Genomic DNA, 22,782 nt, shown 5'->3' with positions numbered 1-22,782 from the left:
CCTCCGGAAGCTGTGCAGTACCTCAGCCTCAGGCACAAGCTTGCTCTTGCAAGAAGGGGTGTACAACCCCATCAAGAACAGATTGATGAACCATCACCAAACCCGGAGTTCTCCTGCCCAAGAGAGTCTCTGACTTGCCTGGATTGAGTCTCCATTTAGAGCCAGACCTAAAAGCACATCTTCTGCAATGCCATCGAACATCTTCGCTTTCTCTTTGTATGCAACAGATTTTAGAAAGAAGAGTCACCACACGTCTCAGATGATTTAAAAGTTGTATTAGCTGTGGAATTTTCAGTTCCACAGAGAGTCTGCCAAGCAAAAGGCCTGGGTTGTATTGGAAGATTCAAGTTTAATATGCAAAAACAGTTAAAATTCATTTAACAAAATAGTAGAAATGGAAACCTATGACAGCAAAACACACTGCAGCAGACTGGCTAGACAACTGAAGAATTTGAGGATGAACTGGTGTAACTAATATCTGAAGTTATAAAAAATTACAAAGAAAAAGAATTAGTAGTTCACCAGTGGTAGGAGTCACTCAAATCCTAACTTTATTTTCTTACTTTGTATGCAGCGTTATTGCATCTAGATCCTTGCAGGGCAAGGAGCCATTTAGACAGCAACACTGAAAAGACTTTAATAGCTTTCTTTACTGAAAATAAAGTACCAAAAAACCCCAAGCCTAATAATGCTGGCCAGCTAGACTGGCACAAAAGTCTCCCAGCCTGGAGAATCAGGAGCTACAAAGGTTTGTTTGTTTTAAAGTCATTGCTTAGAGGTTCACCACCACCACCGCCGCCCCACCAATGCAAAGATCAGGAGACCTGCAACCATTCAATGATGTTTACTCTCAAAGAAGCAAACATTTGCACAAAAGGAGGAAAGAAGCTCCATATCAACAGTGCTCCTTTAGAATGGTGCACTTAGACATGAAAGGAGGTTTTGTCACAGCACACTGTAGATACAGTCACTGCTAGGATAAAGGACTGTACCCAGGAAGAATCCCCCATCCAGTTCAGAGGCCGCAACTATTGCACATTAATGTGTTTCACTGGGACTTGCACACAATATATCCACAGTTAATTGCACTCTTTGACAATAAGCAAGACAGGTGTCCCCAAACAGTACATGAGTGGGGTGAGTGCAAGATTACTTCACCTTCCAGACTGGGAAATCAGTTTCCACTTTGGCAAAAAAGCAGTGTGAAGCATCTTCCCAGGAAACACTTTGCTATTCTGGCTGAATAAGGGATGGAGCATCTTCACCTTTCTTGGCTTCTCCTTAACATTAGGAGAGTTGACAGGGTCTTGGAAGGGAAAGGGGAAAGGAACCACCATCTGGAGCCTACTGTTTTGAGGCAAGAAAGGGAGAAGCCAAGTACAGCTGCTTCCAATCGGGGCAGAGGTACAAGCCAGCAAGCCACAGAAAAGTGCACGAGGGCTACATGTTTGCAATGATCACACCTTCCATTTCACAGCAATCTCTCTTCCCTTCTCTCAGTTAAGAACAGAATTCCATCAAAAGCAGTCTTAAGGTTCTAAAACATCAGAAGCCAGCATGCAGTGATCGCTGAGAGGCAGCCACTGACTTGAGCCGTTCTCTTGAGTTAGACCTTGCAGAGAGAGAGAGAGAGAGTGGTGTAGGTACTGGCTAGGCACTGTAGGCAGCTGTGAAGTTTGCCCCACAGTCAACATAGTGATGGGTCTCCAAGGAACTCTGAGTTATGTGGCCAATATAGGAGATCTTCACTGAAGTCCTAAGGGAAGCAGAGAGAAGGATTCAGAGAAAGGGAGTGAGAGTCCCCTTAAACCCAATTCGATCATGTTTCAGGCTCAACTTCTGCCTCAGCTATGGAATCACGGCTTGTTGGCAACTGCACCTTCATCTCTAATGCACTCTGCCTGTTCTTAGAGAAATGATCAGACAGGCGGGTTTGACAGAGGAACAAGCAGCAACTACCTACATAACATATCTTCACTTTAACACAAGTTATTCAGGTAACAGATGAGCAGTAGCCACATCCAGGTCCTCCCCTGAATTCCATGTGAGGCTTGGTGCCAGTGCTGGCAGGATCAGGCCTCTGCCTGAGGCCTATGGGTGCCCAAGAAGGCCCACCAAGATGAAATCCAGATCCAGAACAAGTGGCAGTGGTACACTGCCCCTGGATGCAATGATCCAGTGAGTTCAGACAGCAAGACCTCCTCCTTACAAGTGTAGGCTGCTCACCACATTCTGGTTCTCAGGAAACAAGGGTAGATTAAGGATCACATAAGTGTGCTTTTGCATAGGAAGTAATAGCCTACTACAGACTATTAGGCCATGAACCCACAGACACCTGGCAGCAGGGGTGTGCACAAAACCGGCTGGCCCAGTTCGGTTCAAGTCCAGACGCGAACAGGACTGGACCAGTTCAGTTTTACCCCACACCGAACCCCTCCCCATGAGTTCAGTTCGGGGAGTCCGCGAGTCATTAAAAAAGGTTTTAGTACTTACCCTCTCCAGGGGGCTTCTCCAAGGCTGCGGTGGGGGGGGGGTCCGCAGAGGTTCCTGCTCCCCATGCCAGCCTTCCTCATGCCAAAAATCGCCTGGTTTGGCCATTCTTTGGACCTTTTTACCATCACAGTAGCCATTTTGGAGGCCTCTGCACATGTGCAATGGGCCTCTGCGTGTCCTGGGTCATAATTTTTGGCAAGAAGAAGGCTGGTGGTGGGGAGGGGAAACCTCCAGGATACCCTCCTCCCATGGCCTCGAAGAAGCAATTAAAAAAAAATACTTGTGAACCCCCGAAAGCCCATGGGAGGGGGATTGTTCAGTTCTACTCTGAACTGTTGAACCAAACCGGTTCGACATTGAACACGGTTTGCACATGCCTAACTGGCAGTGACATACACACATAGGGAAACAAAAGCCAGGTTAGTGGCTCTGCAAATATCAGCTGAAGACATTTTGACATCCCCAAGCATGCATATTAAAATGTGAGGGTCAGGTGCAGGTGGTAAGTGAAATACAGACGCCTCTATAGTCAACAAAAGACAGAGTAACCTGTGTACATAAGCCATAATTCAACTTCACAGGAAGCTCATCTTTCATTATTTTTTATATTTATATATATATATATATATATATATATATATATATATATATATATATATAAATAAAAATTATTTTTAATTTTTTTTAAATGGTCAGAGTATCTTGCTCATCTAGCTGAAGATATATACTTGAAAGGGTCAAATTACAAGACACTGATAGAAGTGCTTACATTTTCTTTTAAGATGTCAGCTGTGGGGAGATGGTAATCCTGCCCCTGTGCTATGGTCTGGATCGCGCCCCTGAAGTTGCTCTTCGCACCCCTAACAGCTTTGTTCTGTTAGGAAATAGTTAAACCTCCTACACTATCTAAAAGGGAAAACAAGACCAGGAGGGCCAGGATGTGTCATATCTAGTTTGACCCAAAGCATTTGAGCAATGCCTACTGAAATCTCCATCTGCAGAGCAGAGACTGAAGACGACCAGGGGTGGTGGTGTTTGTGTTTCAACATCCTCGCCCACGCCATGATCAGCAAAACTAGAGTCACATGAAGTGAGAGAAGTCATGCAGATATGTTAAAGTATGCACAATTTAGGAGTTCAACTGTCTGGGAGAGAATGCCGATTTTCTTGTAACATGGAGCATACATGCACTGGCACCCCTTTGGAGGCTTCATAGCAGTGCTCCCCACATTATGCTATAGGTCACAGGCCAGTGTCTAGCTGTGGTTTCACACCAGAAGGTAGCTTGGTTTGCTTGTGGATTATTCTGTAGTCCATTTCTAGTGCACAAAGCACAGCAGCACACAAGAGATACATACCTCATGAAAATCATAATGTTGTGCACGCTGATTCTGGGAAACGTGCAAAAGAAGCTATAAGAGACAAGCCAGAGAAATACACTCACATGAAGCTTTAAATAAGGAGAAGAAAGCGGACCTGTTAAACCCATTAGATATTCAATAGAGACACATCAAGTAAATCTTTTTTGCAAGCTACCATCACATGCCAAGTGCTTGATAAGGTACCATGGCTTTTAAACTTTTTGATACAGTGGAAGCCAGTAACAACTTTCCATCTTATTCCCAATGGTGAAACAGCCTGCACTTCAAGCTGGAAGGGCTTCCCCACCTCCACAATAGCACAGCTAGCACACGCACACACACCACTGTCCAACTCCTGTGCTCCAAGAATGGACTCCTAATTTAGACAATGCAAGTTTAGTTCAAGCCCCAGAACATAGGGGGCTTGCAGAGGAGGCATTGCACACAGAAGCCATTCAGGTCGTCAGAGGCTCTAGTCAAGGCCTGCATGATTTGCAACCTACTAAGCCAAAGACAAGCACCACAGTGGGACAGGATGGCCTGCCAGGTCACCAATCCCCGTTCAGCAATCCTAGGAAGGCACATCCAGGGAGATCTAACGAGTGCTGGTAGCCTGCATTGGGCCTGTCCATTTGCAAGCTGGATAAACTTCGGTTGCAGGAAGAATGCGCTTGGCAAGCCGCACTCCTGGATCAAATACCTAAAAACGCGTCAAAGTCTAGCATTTGAGAGTACTTCTTTCAATATTTGGGGGGGGGGGAAATAAGGTGTGCAGAAGAAACTAAAAGAGGCAAAGTCAGAGAAATAGATGGAGAACCCCTGGATGGAGAAGGGTATAAATAAAATGACTAAGGAGTCTGGATAGCTCGTCTTGTCTACAGTGGTATTGACACATGCAGCCCTCCTTCAATCTTCTCCGCTGCTGCCCCGAGGCTTTGGAATGCGCTCCCTAGTGAAATAAGAGCCTCCCCATCTCTGACAGCTTTTCAAAAGTCTTTTAAAACACATTTCTTCACCCAGGCTTTTAATTAATGTTGTTTTAATGGTTTTAATGCTGTTTAAAATATTATTTTTAAATTTTTAAATTGTTGTAGTGTGTGTGTGTGTGTGTGTGTGTGTGTGTGTGTGTGTGTGTCCCCTTTTTGTCTTAACGAATGTTTTACTTGTTTTTATTCTGTTGTAAACCTCCCAGAGACGTAAGTTTGGGGCGGTATAAAAATGTTTTAATAAATAATAAAAATAAATAAATCTTATTTATGTTTACCCAGAAGCAAGCCTCACTGAATTCAGGGCTTACTGCCAGGCAGGTGTGCAAGTTGCAGAATTGGAGCAAGGTCACGTGACCTTTAGGCAAGGCATTTTTCAGCAGAGCCTTTTAAACCCCTTGCTACCTGTGCAGAGAAGGGCCTTTTAAGTGGTGGTTCTCTTCTCTTTAGCAAGGGGAGAACAAGCGTCCCTCTGTATTTATGAAATTGACCATACAGGGTTAATATGTGAATGTGTTAATGTTGATCTGTGTGAAAGTTGTTTATATGCATGAGGCTTAAGTAAGTAAGGGTGCTGTCCTGGTGACCACAGAGCCCTGAGGTTGTCTTTGGTAGAATACATGAGGGGTTGACCATTGCCATCTCCCACACAGTACGAGATGATGATGCCTTTCAGCATCTTCCTATATCACTGATGCCCAATATAGATGTTTCCCACAATCACATAGCAGAGGGAATTTGAACCGGCAACCTCTGGCTTGCTAGTCAAGTCATTTCCCCGCTGCACCATTAGGTGACTTGAGGCATAAGTAGGGAGAGCTTAAGTTTCTCAAACAGGATTGGTAGAGAGGGGCTGAAGGTTCAGAGCAGGGAGAGAGACAGACAGACTTGGGAGCTAGAGGCACAGTAGAGTTTAAAACAGGACAGTGCATAAGAAGCTGGAGATTAAAGATTGCCAAGTAAAACAGTATGTGTGTGCACTGTATACTGTTTTCAGCAATTAACCTTTTATATATTATTAACAAATATAATAAAACCTGTTTTTAAAAAAGAGGTTTGGTTTATAAACCACTGTGCCTAAACCCACACAATCCAAACAATTACCTAAGAAGCAGGTTACAAGGAAAGAACTGAGAGTAAGAGTGAGGGAGTAGCCAAAGTGAGGCTGCATGTGAACATGCCCCCCCACACACACCCAGTCCTGACAAAGTCAGGATGGTGGCACTGAGGAGTTGATTGGGCAAACGTAGCAGTCCTTAAAGGAAAGTGTGCAGTAACTGGGAGAATAGACTAGTAGGTCTTGGTTTGGGGATGAGAGTGTACCATTGGAGACCTATTCAGTTGGCAGGGGGCATGATTTTGTCAAGCCTTAGATGTCCTGGTACAACACGTTTTGGCAAAAAAGTTTTAAAGACTGTGTATAAATTATGTTTATACGTTCAATAAAGTTCTGCAGTTCTCCAGCAGACATAAAAGGCAACAACCTACTAGAGCCGGAGTATGCAGCCTTGGCACTCCAGATTTTGTTAAACTACAGGCCACAACTTATTGTGGCTGGTAATGATGGGAGTTGTAGTTTGGAGAGCCAAGATTTTCTAACCCCACACTAGAAGCAGCAAACCTTTCCGGTGAAGAGAGAGAGAGAAATGACTGCTGCGCAGTCTGTAAACACTGCAGAGCTTAGATATGGGTCAAACAGATACGTAGAAATACATCCTTACTATGCATAAGAAAAAGGTTCACCCATCTCAGCTTTCACCGTGAAATTCACCTGGGAAAACATGAGACATGGTGTAAGCAAACATCTAGTGAGCCACATCTCACCCACCCAAGATCCCAGTTCTCAAAAAAACCAGACGTGTTACTGTACCAGCTGGTCACTCAGTGGCTGGATATGGGTGACATTATTAATCTGTTTTCTTCCAACCACAGTATTCATGTACTGCACCTGACTGGCCAAATTGGTTACTGCTACAGAGTAGAAATTGGAGTTTCTGATCCGGAGAGTGGCCTACAGAAGGAGAGAGGGAAAAGCACACCACAGGCAGTGAGAGGCTTCCAAGGGCAATCTTGAAATTCAGCTGTATTAAGGACATACACTTGAGCATTACCGTGATGGCAAGGACGACAATGGAGTTTTCATCATCAAACCAGACTGTAACCACTTTGATGCCATTGTCATCCACGAGGACCGAATGTGGGAAAAGAAAGAAGACCACCAGCCCTGACACCAGGAGGCAGAGTAGCACAGATACCAAGACATAGAGTTTCCTGCCAAGGACAAGGTCAACAGTTTAGCTAGTTTTCCTTCTGCATCCAGCTCCTGCCAACATGCTCATATTATAATCATAACATGCTCATTGCAAAAGGTATTAGGAAGTATGGACCAGGGAGGCTATGACAATCTGCCAGTGATTCTCAACACAAGGATATCTATCACTTGCAACTCCCCACCTCCTCCAATTACCAGAAATAATAAGTCACTGGGAAAGTGAACTCTACATTATGGAAGAGCTCTGCTAACAAGCCCAAGATGTATCTTGGTTTCCCTGGAGACATACATCAGAGTGTAAACACCACACATGTCTAGCCAGACAAGAAAAAGCACTGAAGCTTCATCCTGAAAAAAGGCAAATATGATATTCAAATAATATAAGAGAACAAGAGTCTTGATCTGGAGAGCATGGCGTTAACAGGCCTTTAAGGTTGCAATCCTCATTTCATTTTGAGTTCCATTAGCAAAACTTAAGATCTCGGTCAATCGCTCTTCAGTATCTAATCTCATTGGTTACATGGGAGAATTCACTACAGGAGGACCTTGATATTCATGGGGGTTCCGTTCCACAGTACAACCACAGATACGGAAACTGTGAATATCAAGGCATTAGGGCAATGGGGAATTGGGGGTTAGGTTCCCAGTTGGGGGAAAATATCTTTAAAACATAGGATTTGGGGGGGATGTAGGGGGAAACTGGCTACCATCATAGCTGCTTCCACCAAGTGTCTCTGTGACCCTGTATGCCTCCAAATCAAACAAAAATCACCATTTTAAAAAGAAAAACCAAGCCATTTTTAGGCTCCAGAACACAAAATTGAAAACCACCCAGACACGAAAGTTTTGGGTGGTATAGAAATAGGATAGACAGATAGATAGATAGAGTAAAATGGTGGCCAGACGTGACCTCTGTGGTTACTTCTAGCCTCCCCCAGCCTGTGGATATGTGTGGTAAATGTGGTTTTTTAATCCTTTCCCCCCTGCATATGCCGAGATCAGGTGTCTTTTACCCAACCGTGGATATGTGAATCCACAGATAATGAATCCTCAGATATCGAGGTCCTCCTGTACATGGTATGGGAACAAACTGATAGCTGTGATTTTTTTTTTGTAGGCTTCCTCAAAGAATTAGGAAACAGTCAAATTACAGTCAGAAGATGCACTTAGACATTGTACAGATCACAGCAGTGGAGAAAAAGCTATCTCAAATAAGAGAAATTTCTTTCCAGGACATTATTTCTTCACTTCCAGGTCTCTGTCCACACTATGTAGACAGACTACAGAAAGTGAGTTAATTACTTTGTACTTACGTTCTTTGAGGTTTTAACCTCTGGTCGTGGTATGGTATTAGAGCCACCAACTCATTAACTTGCTCTAGAAGGAGAGAAAAAACCCCAGCAAGACATGTTGCTAATGCCAGATGCTCTCAATGTCATGGTTTTCAATGCAGAGAAATGCACCAACAGGTTTTTTTTAAAAACACAACTTGAGCACTATGAAGTCTGAATTCCCATATAGTAATTCCTCAGTCTTTTTCTCAAAAGGTTTGCTGCAAGCTGTCACTAGGAGTGAACAAGTCTCTAAACAGAGTTACTTTTCCGTCTAAACCTATTTGACAATAAGAAAAATATGGCAATTGCTACTGGAACACAGTAAGCAGCCTGGGGCATTAGGTGGTTCAGAGCCCCCTGGGAGTTCCCCAGACAGCAGGATTTACCACACGGCCAAGAGGGGTGAAGTACTGCGAGTTACAGGGTATATCCTGAATTTGCCCCAATAAGATGCAAAAAGTGGAATTTTTACACCCAGTATAAACCAGACAAAGCTCCAATGCACAATGAAAAACCTGAATCGTGTATGGCGTGCTCCCTGATAGCTCACAGGGACCTCGATGTAAATTTGGATATGTGAATACACACCTGCCCTTCCTGTGGTGAAGGAAAATAAAATTCCTGTCTGGGAACAACCCTGGGGGCGACTTTCTGTCCAAATTAGTTTGGTTTTTGAGCAAGGTCACACAGCTGTGGCAGAGATGGGATGAGAAGCCAGCTCTCTGAACCACTATCTACCCACCGGTCCAAATAATCTTCAATTAGAAAGGTTGGGGAGGGCAGCCGTGCAGTAAGATAGCTCCGACATTGTGCCACTGTAAGAACTGCCAGAATTAATCCCAACACCATTTTCATTTAGCTCCACTGTGTTGGAATTAATTCTGTGTTGTGTCACATCTACGTTGGACTTGTCAGAGTGAATTCTCTCACTGCACTTTCTACCATGAATTTTTCTTTTAAAATAATTAAAAATCAAAGGAGGCCTGAACTCCATGGAAATCCACACACTTAATGCTACAATCGTATGCTACAACAATACAAATTTTGAGAACTTTCTGCCCAGCCACTCAGAATTTTAAAAATGAGGTGCAAAAAAAGGGGGGGCTACACTTTATATGAAGGGAAAGGGAAGTTGCCTCCAACTAAGGCCTGAATGATGTTCAGAATGGAGGCTTCAGCTCCTGCACTTTTTGTAACAATGTTACATGATAATTTACTCAAATTGCCTTTGATAAATAATTTAGGTAAGGAATTTTGTAATTGATCCAAATCAATTTTGTATTGATTTGGATCAGTTAACAATTGAGCACTGGTTTAATAAGGTGTGGACAATTGCAATCTGTCCACCACGAGCTGTCCACCATGACCTCAAGTTCTCTCTCCTGGTCAGTCACGGACAGCTCAGACCCCATCAATGTATATGTGAAGTTGCGGGGGGAGTTGCCCCATTATGCATCACTTTACACTTGCTTACATTGAACTGCATTTGCCATTTTGTCATCTACTCACTCAGTTTGGAGTGAGCTCCAAAAGGAGCTCGTAGCAAACTGTTTTGGATTTCACTACCCTAAACAGTTTAGTGTCATCTGCAAATTTGGCAACTTTGCTGCTTACCCCAACTTCTAGATAATGTATGAACAAGTTAAAGAGCACTGACCCCAGCCCAGATCCCTAGGGGAACCCACTTCTTATTTCCCTCCATTGTGAAAACTCTATTTATTCCAACCCTCCATTTCCTGTCCTTCAACCAGTTACTGATCTACACATGAACCTGTCCCCTTATACCATGACTGCTAGGTTTACTCAAAAGCCTTTGGTGAGGAACTTTGTCGAAAGGTTTTTTGGAAGTCCAAGTATACCATGCCTGTGGATAAGGAAACCCACCCTCCTTTTGCAATCGGAAGAAAGGCAACTCGTATGGAAGCAACATTACCTGTGGGGATGCAGCCAGTGCCTTGGCAGGTGGGGCAAGTGATGCTGTCTCGCCCAGTGAATTCCACGTAGGGGAATCTGGCAATGTCTTCCTCCCGATCTTTGTTGTCCAGCAAGTCTTCATCATCATCTCCACCATCACCTTCCTCTACTGGCCACTTGGAGTAGTAAGAGCCAGTGCCCACAGACTGTGAAGACCCCATTGAAACAGCTTGGAAGGCGCAGCACAGCAGGAGCTAACACAAAAGGGAAAATTCCCCTCAACACTTGCAGTGAACAGCCTCTCCTGAAGTGGAGCTGCAGCTTCAGCAATGTTAGTTCTGTACTGGGGGAGAAAGAGTTAGGAGTCAGTCTACACTCCGCAGCCTCAACGCTGCACAAAGGCCAATTCCAGGGCCTCTAAAATGCCAAATGTCTTTCTTTACATTATTTAATCTAGTTTTGCTAGTCATGGGGAAGGCAAGAAGCTACTGAAAGCACTGAAACAACTCCAACTACTAGAAGTCTTGTTTCACGCCCCCCGCCCCACCCTTAGTGTCCAAGATTTCAGTCGGCTTTGCATAAGCTAAGCATATCGCTGCAAGTGTGAGATAGTGAGCTGGCCAGACATTCCTTTGTCACAAAGACTCTGAAAGGTCCTGGATGGCTCCCATCCTACAGAGAAGGATGCCCCTGGGAAATGAGAGAGTCACATACTTCCCGCCTCCCGAGGGAAGGTGTAGGATTACCTGCTCTCCCTTTCTCTTCTCTCCTGAAAGGTGTAGGTAGGTGCATGTACGTAAGCATAAAGAACAGCAGAGTGGATGTGTAAAGAACAGCAAGGGAGCAGTTAGTGACAGATGGAAGGATGGATTTTAGGAAAAGCCAGGAATAAGGCAGCCAAGGCAGAGAACTGTAGCATCTCAGGATGCAGGGTGTTGCCTCTCTGATATAATGTGCTATTGACTTTTAAGAACCATCTGTTATCTTCCCAACTTCACCCAGTGCTCAGCCTGCACATTTGTGTACATAAACCAAATATTAGAACGACACCATCAGTCTGAAGTGACTCTCCTTCCAAGGGAAACCAGAATCCAAGGCATTCTGTGAATCCCTGGAATTTCTCACTGTTTGAGGAAGTGGGGCAACTGAGGCAGCAGCATAACAATATCTTTGCAGTTATTATTTAAAAGAGAGGAGGAGAAGAAAAATGAGGACTGCAAACAGACTCAGGAAGCGGAACCGGTGTACAATTCCACTTTGTGTGTGAGCTGTGCCCCCAGCAAGTTACAGCATGTACACAGTTCTATCCTCTTGCTAACCTAATGAACACCGAAGCACACCAAGTTACTGCTTTGCCTACATTAGTATCAAACACGAGCTGTGAAAACAGCCTTAAAAGAAGAACTTCCTGGTCTAAAAACAGTTCGACTGCTAGGACAAGAGGTAGGAATGAACAGTAGCCAAGGAGTGTGCTGCCAGCTCTGTGTGTCTGGCCTCCTCCTTGCCAAGTGAACAAATTCATTAGCAAAGGCCAGAATGTTTACCCTGGGGAGTAGCCTACTACAGGATGGACCCAGAAGAGGAAGTGACAGAACACCACACATTGTCACTAACAGCTCCCAGCTAACACTGTTTGGATGGATCTAGGATCTGAAACGCATCCTGAAAAAGGATTCTTCTCTCCCCCAGGCATTGGGTGACAGCTCTGTCCTTGTTTACAGACCACCTCCCATCTAAAGTGACTAGGCAGAAGCTGCTTAACAGAGCTACAAAACCAGGGGCCCAGCAACACACCCAGAAGCCAACTCTGCCCCTACAGCCACTCAAGCAATGTTACAGGATCAAACAGCCACCACAGCATCAGGAATTCCTTTTCCAGCATATACTGCTGCCTCCCAAAAACTCCCTTCTGCAATCAAATGTGACACAAAGAACATAATGGTCAGCCACTACACACAGATATGAACAGACGAGGGATGTGTGAACTGGCTCAAGGTCAAGCCAGATTGCCATCAAACTGGGCTGGCTCGAGGGCTCACCCTTGAGCCAGAGCAGGCCCAGCTTGGCTTGACCTTGAGCTGAACCCCCCCGGGCCGGCTTGGAGCTGGTTCAGGGGGTTCTATGGTTTTTTGGGGGGTTTTAATGACCCATCACTGGGTCCGGGGGTACTGCCATGGGGGGGGAGGTGTCTCTGCCATCTCCCCCTCCTGGCCTTCCCCGCTCTTCAAAGGGCCATTTTGGTCCTTCTTCCAGTGGCCATTTTGGAGGCTGCCATGCATGCGCCCTGGCCCCCAGGTAACGCAAATGGCTAGGGGGCATGCATGGTGACCTCCAAAATGGTCACCAACACAAGGGCCAAAATGGCCCTTTGAAGAGCAGGGGAAGGCTGGTGGGAGGAAAGGGAGATGGCAAAGACTTCCTGGCGGTAAATCCTTAAAAAATTTTTTTACCTTAGAACCCCTGGTCTGGCTTGAATTGAAGCCAAGGGTCTGTTTGAGGGGCACAAAACCAAACATGCCCGGTTCAGTTCAAGTCCAGTCCAGACTCGAACCAAACAGGGCAAACTGGTTTTGTGCACACCCCTAATCTGGTTAAGAAGAAATGGCAGCATTTGGAAACCAGCAGGAGTCCATTTCAGTCTCCAGGACACTATGCTGCTGATCCAAATGTTATGCAAAAAATAACTTCAATGGCAGACTCTTGCATGAAAATACTATAAAGGTTATCAGAAAATTTAATTGCATTCATCTAGGTGCCACTTGAAACAACAGCTTCCTCTCTCACTAGCATACCAATGCTAGGAAAATTCTGTTATCAACAATGATGCTCTAACGAATGGCCACTGTGTACATCTTGTATACATTTTAGCTCTTCACAGAACTGCCACAGACTGTACCTCCTGCATTTCATAGCCTTCTGATCCCATACTTTACCTCCCCCACACACCTGCAAGTGAAAAATTCTTCATGAATCAAATTAGGTGAATTCTACTAGTGCACAAACATTTTATATTTATAATGCCACCAGATTTCAATGTGGTTTACAATACCAACAAGAACAAACAGTTGAAACAGTTTAGTTAAACAACATCAGCTAAATGCCAGTCCAAAGAAATGTGTTTTCAAGGCCTTCTTAAAAGCCACTGAATTCGTTAATCCTCATGTTTGAGCAGGGAGCACCTGCCAAAGCTCAGGGAGCTACAGGGCTACACTACAGGGAAGGCCCAATCCCAAGTGACTGCCAAAGGAACCGGTGACAACTGCAGGCAGACCTCCCCAGATGACCCTGATGGACAGTGGGGATCATACAGAAGTAGGTGTTCTTTATACCACAAAAAATCTGTTTATTTTTAAGGTGCTACAGGACTCTTCTTCTGCTGCATTTGCTGCAATAAGGAGTGCTAGAGCACCTTAAAGATTAACACAGGGATGGCAAACCATTTGATGCCCTAAAATAATATATCAAGCGACATGACCTCCCCCAAGTTTGTGATGCCCTAAAATAATATATCAAGCGACATGACCTCCCCCAAGTTTAAAGCTACTGACTGACATCCCAACTAATGATTTATAGACCAGAAACAAGTTACTGAGGGTCAAGCAACATGTTCCCGGTCTAGGAGTGCAGGCAAGCTCCAGAAAGTATTTGTGCTCTTGCATAAAAGTGGAGGAGTGCCCACGTTTTGGAAGCAAGGCAGACCAGCACAGGGGCTAGTGTTTCACTGATGTCAGGAGCACTCACACTTGGCTAGTCAGGGTGTCAGCCACTGATTTGATTGGGCAGAGATAAATAACACTTACCTTTTACAGGAGGGTGAGTTGCTTGCCCCTCCTTAGTTTTTGGTTTGTTTGTTTTTTAAACCTGGGCTTTGTGTTTGAGACTGCTAATCTAATTTCAGGCTCCAAGTTACTTCCATTAGATATGCTCATTATAGCAGCAACGGCTGAAAACACCAATTCACACAGTTAAGAATCAAGCAAAGGGAGTCAGTGTTTTCGTGGCTTTCTCACTTAATTCTTTGTACTCCGCTTGCACGCTAATCCAGAATTCAGCTGGATCCTCCACCAAGGGCAGCACAGCAACTCACCAGAAGAGTTCTTGTCTGTGCCTCCCACGTGGGAATTCTTCCCCGGCTCATCAGCCAAAGAAGTGCCAGTGCTGTGCCCATCCTTGGCTTTGTGAGCAGCAGAGGAGCCAAGTGGCTGTTGGCTCTACGCCTTGGACATGTTGGGTAATGCCCCTGCCCTACGGACAGCTCCTCCTGAATTGTTTGGGACCTCTGGAGGGGTCCCAGCCTCTAGTCTGATTTCCCTGGATTTACAAATTTATTGAGGGGCAAGCTTTTGTGCATTAGTAAAGCCCATTTGTTCAGATGCATGAGCTGCTATCCTCCATTTGCCGAAATACATACATGTGGGTCAAGGGGGAAAAGGGAGGTAAGCAGTAGCACCAAAAGGCTTGGAGAGGCACAAGGTACAGCCTAGGACACCTCCATGCAAAGCTTAAATGCATACAAGAAGATAAGCAGAGACAGTTATCTTGGTTCTAGATTTTGTTAAACTAACAAAGGCTAGCCCTCTAGAATTTGGGACAGGAGCAGTTTCTCTCAACATACAGTTTAGAAACCACAGAATCAGACAGATAGAGAATTCAACAGATGGTGTCTTTCAGGCTGCAATCCTAGACACACTTACCAGGCATTAACTCCCACAGAGACCAGTTGAACCTCCTTGTTATAATGAATATGCGTATGCCGCTTTTCGTCGAAGAGGTCACAAAGGGCTCGACATAGTCAAAGGAATGAGGAAAATGCATGCTTCTTCTTTTTAAACATGCTCAGGGTGGCACTATCAATGGGGCTTTGTAATCAAGCAAAGGAGACTGGCTCCCTGCCCTCAAGGAGCTTACAGTCTCTTCCCACCACTCCCTGCCTCTGAGGATTATCCAGTACCCCTTTTTCCTTTTCCTCGCAGGGACATCGCCTTCCAAGTTCCTAGAGCTCAAACTTTCACGCCCGCCCGGGCCCATCATCGACACCTACCTGCCCCTACGATGCAGCAGCCTCCACAATCCCCTGAGCCGGCTTTTGCCTATTCAAGCTGGAGGAGGCTCACCGCTTCTGTGAGCGAGGAGGAGCATCCACAAGGGGGCGTTTGCCAAGTGGAAGCCACGCCTCCCCCCCACCCTCTGTGGACGGAAAAGTCCCCCCCCCCCACCCGTCTTTAAAAAGCCTCTTTCTTCCCAGGGCTCCTGCGAGGGGCGGGACGAGTCGGGCATAGAGGTAGGAAAAGAGCTAGAGTGACACAAATAATTAATTTCCGAGTTGAACGCCTTCGCTCTGTTATGCCACAGACCTGAAACAGTATTTCACACGAAATAAGAGTTAGAAAAAGCAGGAACTCCTGTCTGTGCGGAAACCTTTTGTTTGCGTAGGGGAGACACACACTTTGATGGCCAGTAGTCACAACTATGGTAAAAGCCGGCATTTCTCTACTGGTTTCTATAGCCAGTTTCCACTTCCGTCCTGAGAAACATTTAAAAATATCCTTTGCAATGAAAACCCTGAAGTCCCTTATAAAGCTTGTTATATGTGTCACTCTGGTCTTGGCCGATCTCTGAGGTGGGGGGGGGTGTCACCTAGTGATAGCCACATAAACAAGTACGCTCGCACGCGACAGGTTCCTTAATCACGTGAGCCCCCGCCGCCGCCGCACGCGCTCCTTTCAAGAGCGTTCTTTCCGGGTCTCCGCGTTCTGAGCGTATGATTACGGCGGCTGGCATGCGGAGGTCAATGACTGTTCATGTCCCAGAGAAAGAGGCTTTGCAGCCATGGCGTTGGACCGGAATCTCTATGAAAAAGTAGTGTTAGCCCCTGCTGTGTTAGTTTTCTGCTTGTGTATAGAGTATTTTATATGACGGAGCATTCAACGTTGCATTTCCCCCTGCAATCCAAAGTGGTGCCGCTGTTGATTCGCGACTGAATTGCCACTCGCCCTCTTTAATCATGAGACGGAGGGTGAGCTAGGGTTAAAGGTGGATGCTTCATAATCCTGCAGTTTATGGCGTCCTGAAGTGGATGCTTCATAGTCCTGCAGCCATGAGAAGAAGCATGCGTCTGAGGAAGTGGACTCCCCTCCGTTAAAGTTTGTGCCTTATCAATTTGCTAGTCTTTCAAGTTCCATAAAATTATGTTGCTGTTTTTATCACTAATCCATGTTATTGATTGTGGGTACAACAACCAGAAATGGTAACTAAAACAGCCAGCTTAATGAATACAAACTACATTTTATTATTTATATTTTATATCCTGCTCTTCCTCCAAGGTGCCCAGCACAGTGAACATGGTTATGTTTATCCTCACAACAACCCTGGGAGGGTGATTGGGCAGAGAGAGAAGTGACTGGCCCAAAGTCATCCAGTGAATTTCATAGCTGAGTGGGGATTTGAACTTGGGTCTCCCCAGTCTTAATCCAACCACTAAATCATACTGCATTTGTACATATAGACTATTTGAGTTTTGAGGAGAAAAGCAGGGGGGTCCTTAATAAAACCCACACTCAGACTCTCCCTCCCTCCCTCCATAGTAGCCCAATCATTCCCCCATAGTCTTGTAAAAACCATAGCTAAGGAAGCACAAAAGGTAGGGACCTTTCCCCTATGTCATTCTCATACTGCCTTTCTTCTTCCTCATGTGAAGGTTTATTGGTGTAGAGGCCTGATAAGGGCCATAACTGCCAAGATACTACCAAGATCAAAGTCTTTTACATAAGCACGAATCACAAAGAAAATCCTGCAGTAACATAAAGACCTGGTCCCAGACCTCCAAAGCACTAAAAACTGTCTGGGTCTCTTAAGTCCCGGAAGCCAAATAATTGCAGAGATTCTAAAAATTTAATACAACCCTTACAGTATCTCCCACATTCCCATAAAATATAATTGGTATTTTCAGGGAGGCCATGTGCAGAACATCCTCCACCTTACCAAGTGAAGACAACTTTTCATGTAAACTGCAATGTCCAGATAATGTTCTTGAACTGGCAACTTGCTGAGTTCTGTGAAAAACATCCAATCAGTTCATTTCTGGGAAACTTGGAAAAATTCCATAAAAACAGCATCCTGTATGATCAGAGGCGTAACTAGGGAAAATGGCGCCTAGGGCAAGCACTGAAATTGCGCTCCCCCACTCCCCCTCCCCTCCAAACATCTGACACGCATCTTTTCCAGATCATCATATAATTCCAGTTTAAAGTACAAATTACTGCAATAAACAAAAGGAGAAATCAACACTAGGTACAAAGATGTGTGATATTTCTCAGTGCCATCTGCTGCCAATATGCGGCAATCCACAAATAAACTGTTCCCCTACCCCCCAGGATAGAATAAAAGGAGTTTGAAAAGAAACAGTTTATCCACAGAAATTATGATCTCTTGTAGGCACAGGTGAGGGCCAAGCACCTTCCAGACAATTCACTCCCCCCATGTTCCTTATGTTAACTATGAAGAAAAGGCACTTTTAATATACTCGAGTATTTTATTTATTATAATCAATTCATCTATAACACATAAGAACATAAGAACAGCCCTGCTGGATCAGGCCCAAGGCCCATCTAGTCCAGCATCCTGTTTCGCACAGTGGCCCACCAGATGCCGCTGGAAGCCACAGACAGGAGTTGAGGGCGTGCCCTCTCTCCTGCCATTACTCCCCTGCAACTGGTACTCAGAGGCACCCTGCCCTTGATGCTGGAGGTGGCCCACAGCCCTCCGACTAATAGCCATTGATAGACCTCTCCTCCATGAAGTCATCCAAACCCCTCTTAAAGCCATCCAAGTTGTTGGCTGTCACCACGTCCTGTGGCAGAGAGTTCCACAAGTGGATCACGCGTTGTGTGAAAAAGTACTTCCGTTTGTTGGTCCTAGACCTCCTGGCAATCAATTTCATGGAGTGACCCCTGGTTCTAGTGTTGTGTGAGAGGGAAAAGAATCTGTCTCTCTCCACTTTCTCCACACCATGCATGATTTTATAGACCTCTATCATGTCTCCCCGCAGTCGTCTTTTTTCTAAACTAAAAAGCCCCAGGTGTTGTAGTCTTGCCTAGGCCCCTGATCATCTTGGTTGCCCTCTTCTGTATGGGCTCAGTTCTATTGATATTTAGGATGGGAGCATGATGAATAAGAACTATACTGTTGTTTTTCTTTCTGATAACACATGGGACAAAGTTCGTATTCTCCAAAATGCACTTTATCTTTCCTGTGTGCCACCTAATATATTTTATGATTTGTGTCCCATCTATGTTGCCATTCAACTTTCAGCAACCTCACATGCTCGTCCAGCGCCATCCATTTTCAGGGCTATTTGGCGTAGTGGATTGAGAGCAGACATTCAATATCAGTGGACTCCTTCCCAAATCTTCTTTAGCCATGGAGTCAGCTTCCTCATTATCATTATTAGCTTCCACATGAGCAAAGCTTTATCAAAATATCCCTAGATCTCAGGTTGTTATTAAGGTTCCAAATTTCGCCAACCAGGGAAAGTGCCAGATAAAATCAAAACTTTCCACAAGAACAATCCCTTAACCCATTTCAGGGCCAACATAATAGCTATAAATTTGCCTGACATAATACTCAACCCCTCAGTTAGAAGACAGCTCCTCTTAATTTTCAACTCTGGGATAACTCATGCAGTTGAAACCCTATCTCCCTGTTCATTCCAAGAGCCATCCATATAAACTTTAACCAGTCCTGCTCCTCTGATAGAATTCCCAGCATTGTAATCTTAGTTACAAGTGAATTACTGATCTTAGGGCCCTTCTGTGGGCCTACTAATGTACTACTGGAGGATACCACATCCAGACAGGAAAAGGCCAAAGCCCCCTCCCTTCGTGCACACCCAGCCTCAAAGGGTGCTGAGTCTGCCACAACTTTATCCACAAAACATGGCACAATCTCACATCATCAGCTCTACAAGGATCTTCCAACTTCCAACTGATACATATACAAATCCCAAGGAAGGACAGCTTGTTTCCATTTATACTTTTCTGTTTTTTATGAAGACATTTTTGAGTACGAGCACCTCACTTTTGCATTCTAGAAAAATGGGTTTAAAAAAGGAGAAAGATCATTTAACTGATGAACCAGAAGAGGCAGAAGCTACCCCGCAAGAAGAAACGACTTCTCTTTCCAAATTCCAAGAAATTTTTATTACAGAACTTCGAAACACCACCAGTAGAATTGAATCCAAACTGGACTCTTTCCAAGCAGTTACAACTAGATTTGGAGTGGTTGAACAGAAATTAGCTGCACACGATGAGTTAATTCAAAAGTCTGAATCCCAGAAGGAACTGGCAACAGGAGAATCTGAATACAAACGTCTGGAACAGCGGATGGAGATTGTAGAATTTTGGGCCCGTGCATGCAACTTGAAGATTCGCGGAGTGGGAGAAGAACTAGGAAAAGAAAATTTGGAAAAAGAGATTGAAGCTCTTTTTTTGCAGTTTTTGGGTCAGGACTTGGAAGATTACTTAGACATTCAAGAAATCTACAGAGTGAACTCCAGATAAGCCCAAGAAAGGAATCTCCCAAGAGACATTATGATAACATTTAGAACTAGAAGGACCAAAGAAGCCATTCTCCATGCACAAAGAACATCTCCTCTAGAATATGGAAGCAAATGGATTGAAATCTTGCCAGATGTCCCTGTTGACATTCTAAAGAAACACTGAGAGCTAAAGTTTCTAACCGTTATACTCCAAGAAAGAGGAATTAAATACAGATGGGCGGTACCTTTCTGCGTTTTCATGGACCATGGGAGAGCACAGATATATACGCCCTCAGATGCAAAGTGCCTGTTGGAATCTTTGAGTGGAACTGATTCCTCAGTAGTGACAGATAAAACCCCGGATGAGGATCAATCAGAAGATTTGAAACGAGACCAAGCTTCTGCTTTTTAGAGGAGGAGCAAAAGAAAGATACTGATTTTAAGAACCCAATAAAATGGATGGACGTCGTAAATCTGTTAGCTTGGCTAACCCAACAGGATTTACAACCCCCTTCAGCTCTCACCCGTGAGTTAACAGAAAGTAGCAGCGAAGCTGCACGAAGGAAAATGAAAGGTTCACAAAGAAAATAGTAAAAGAATCAAGTCCCCTGAACTGAACTAGGTACTCCCCTCTAACAATAACTGAATAATAATAACTGAAAAGAAAACAACAGAACAAAGGACACCAGAGCAAGGAATTAACGGAACAAGAACACGGAGCAGGAAAGAACAGAACAAGGGCAAACTGGAACTTGGAAGAGTTGAGAATTCAAAATAGAACACGGTCCGTGGTCAGCGAAAGTTGCTAACAGCATCGTTGGAAATCACAGACTGCTTGATATATGGCTCAAGAGAACCAGCAGCCAATCAGGATTCCCTGAGTCAGCACTTCTGCTTCCTCTCTTGTGATCTCCTGTGCCTGCGTGTCTCCCACTGGGCTTTCCTCTTGAGACGTCTTCTCAAGACAGGTGAAATCCCAGCCTCCTCCTGATCAGCCTGCTCCTGATCAAGATTCATGTCTGGCAGCAGTTCTCAGCTCCAGAGTCTGTTCTCCCTGCCAAATCCTGTTGCTGTGCCTCTGAGCCCTCACTAGCAGGCGAATCCTCCTGTTCCTCTTCTGACTCTTCTGAGTCAGAAGTCTGAGCCATGACAATGGACTAAAATAATTCAGTGTTAATGTCAACAGACTGCATAGCCCATTTTTAAAAGGAGGATTTTCCCCCCAAAACTGAAGAAAGAAAAAGCTGATGTGATCTGCCTTCAAGAAACTCATATTAAGTCACGTAATGCCAATTTATTGGATTGTAAATTTCTGGGTCAAAGTTACGTGTCCTCAGGAGATACGGAAAAACCCAGGATGGCGATTGATGTTAAGAATTTGTCTTGGACCCTTGAAGAGCAAATAAAGGATGCCACTGGAAGATACATAATATTGAGGTTCCAAACTCAGCAGCAATCTAAAATTATGATAGCTTCAACATATGCTCCAAATGACAAAACACAATTTTATGAGCAGTTTTTCCATTTGTTACTGGAGGTAGCTGAGGGAGAAGTCCTAGTGATGAGAGACTGGAATGCAGTTCTTTTTTTAGCCCTCGATAAATCAGGACAACACAAAAAGAATTCTGGCAAACTGCCAAGAAATGTATTTGATTACATGACGCTTCTATCTCTAGAAGATTCATGGTGATATAAACATCCTTTGGAGAAAGGCTATATTTCCCCCACCCCCAACCCCATCAAACATACTCTCGAATCGATATGTGTATGATTTCCAGATTTGCATTACCAAGACTGAAGGAGGTGGAAGTAGCTCCGCTTACTTATGCTGATCACAATCCATTAATAATTAAATTTCATAGATAATATACAGGATTAAGAAGATGGAGTTTGAAAAACCTTTTGTTACAACAAGATAATATTAAGTTGAAATGCCAGGATGAATTAATGAGTTTTTTTCAGAGAAATATGACTTCAGAAGTCTCATTATATTTGGTATGGGATTCAAGTAAAGCTTTCATGAGAGGAATCTTTATCTCAAAGGCTTTGAAGAGGAAGAGAGACTTTAAAAACCAGAAAGACTTGATATTAACTGAATTGAATCGTCTAGAAGCAACTCATAAGATGAATCCTGCGAAAGACATATGGCAAAGCATAAAGGAGCTTCATAAGCAATTGGACCTCATAGAAGCAAAAGAGATGTATAAGAATATGATATTTAAAAAACAAAAATATTTTGAGAAGGGTAGTAAACTGGACAAATTATTGGCACAAATTATTGGCATACCAATTGAGAAAAGAACAAGAAAAGAAAGTTGTCACCTCCATATGGAACGGGAGAGAGTTTGTTTCAAATACAGATAAAATAACTGATCAGTTTGTAGAATATTATACCAAACTATATAGAAAAGAAGAAAGAGACCTGGAAGAGATTGCAAAATTTTTGGAAAAGGTAAAAATAGCATTATTTACGGATAAACAGAAAGAACTGTTGAATAAACCAATTTCTGAGGAAGAAACAAAAGAGGCAATATGACGCTTAAAAAACACTACTCCAGGCCCAGATGGACTGCCATCAATATATTATAAGTACTTTTTGGAATCAGCCCATTAACTCAAGTAATGAATTAAATACTACATCGTCATGTTTTGCCTTCCTCCTGGCAAGAAGCATTTATCTCTCTTTTTTACAAAGAAGGGAAAGATACAACCTTTCCTGAGTCGTATAGAACAATTTCTTTATTAAATGTGGATTATAAGATTTTCAGTATGATTTTGGCAGGAAGGCTGAAGGGTTTCTTAACTGATATTCATTCAGACCAAACTGGTTTTATGTCAAGGAGATACATGAAAGACAATTTAAGATTTGCATTAAATGCAATTGACA

General features: G+C 44.0%; 1 protein-coding gene across 7 annotated transcripts; it reads right to left on the bottom strand.

Annotated features, from left to right (window-relative positions):
- Positions 1-258: 258 nt before the first annotated feature.
- On the bottom strand, positions 259-15,549 carry TMEM106C (transmembrane protein 106C). 7 transcript variants are annotated; one of them, XM_053289825.1, is made up of 8 exons: positions 15,402-15,549; positions 10,380-10,703; positions 8,426-8,489; positions 6,952-7,111; positions 6,711-6,851; positions 6,562-6,611; positions 3,852-3,905; positions 259-1,756 (listed from the first exon to the last, which is right to left on the bottom strand). In XM_053289825.1, exons 2-8 carry the CDS (start codon positions 10,579-10,581, stop codon positions 1,651-1,653), a joined length of 777 nt encoding a protein of 258 aa, XP_053145800.1. In that variant the 5' UTR covers positions 10,582-10,703; positions 15,402-15,549; the 3' UTR covers positions 259-1,650. The 7 variants fall into 7 exon arrangements, with proteins under 7 accessions (XP_053145800.1, XP_053145804.1, XP_053145806.1 ...); XM_053289829.1 differs by having other exon boundaries at positions 259-1,612; XM_053289831.1 differs by having other exon boundaries at positions 6,789-6,851.
- Positions 15,550-22,782: the final 7,233 nt, after the last annotated feature.

This window comes from Hemicordylus capensis, chromosome 2, assembly GCF_027244095.1.
Source record: "Hemicordylus capensis ecotype Gifberg chromosome 2, rHemCap1.1.pri, whole genome shotgun sequence".
Lineage (NCBI taxonomy): Eukaryota > Metazoa > Chordata > Lepidosauria > Squamata > Cordylidae > Hemicordylus > Hemicordylus capensis.
Note: the sequence above shows the minus strand (reverse complement) of the source record. Positions and strands in the feature narration are given on the sequence as shown.

What these genes read in the sequence shown, in the direction of transcription:
- TMEM106C (XM_053289825.1), bottom strand. Translation starts at nt 10,581, where the DNA reads ATGGGGTCTTCACAGTCTGTGGGCACTGGCTCTTACTACTCCAAGTGG. An exon ending in AGGTTAAAACCTCAAAGAAC is followed by an intron (nt 7,112 to 8,425) that starts GTAAGTACAAAG and finishes TGTCCTTGGCAG; the next exon opens with GAAACTCTATGTCTTGGTAT. An exon ending in AACATTATGATTTTCATGAG is followed by an intron (nt 1,757 to 3,851) that starts GTATGTATCTCT and finishes TGCTTCCCTTAG; the next exon opens with GACTTCAGTGAAGATCTCCT.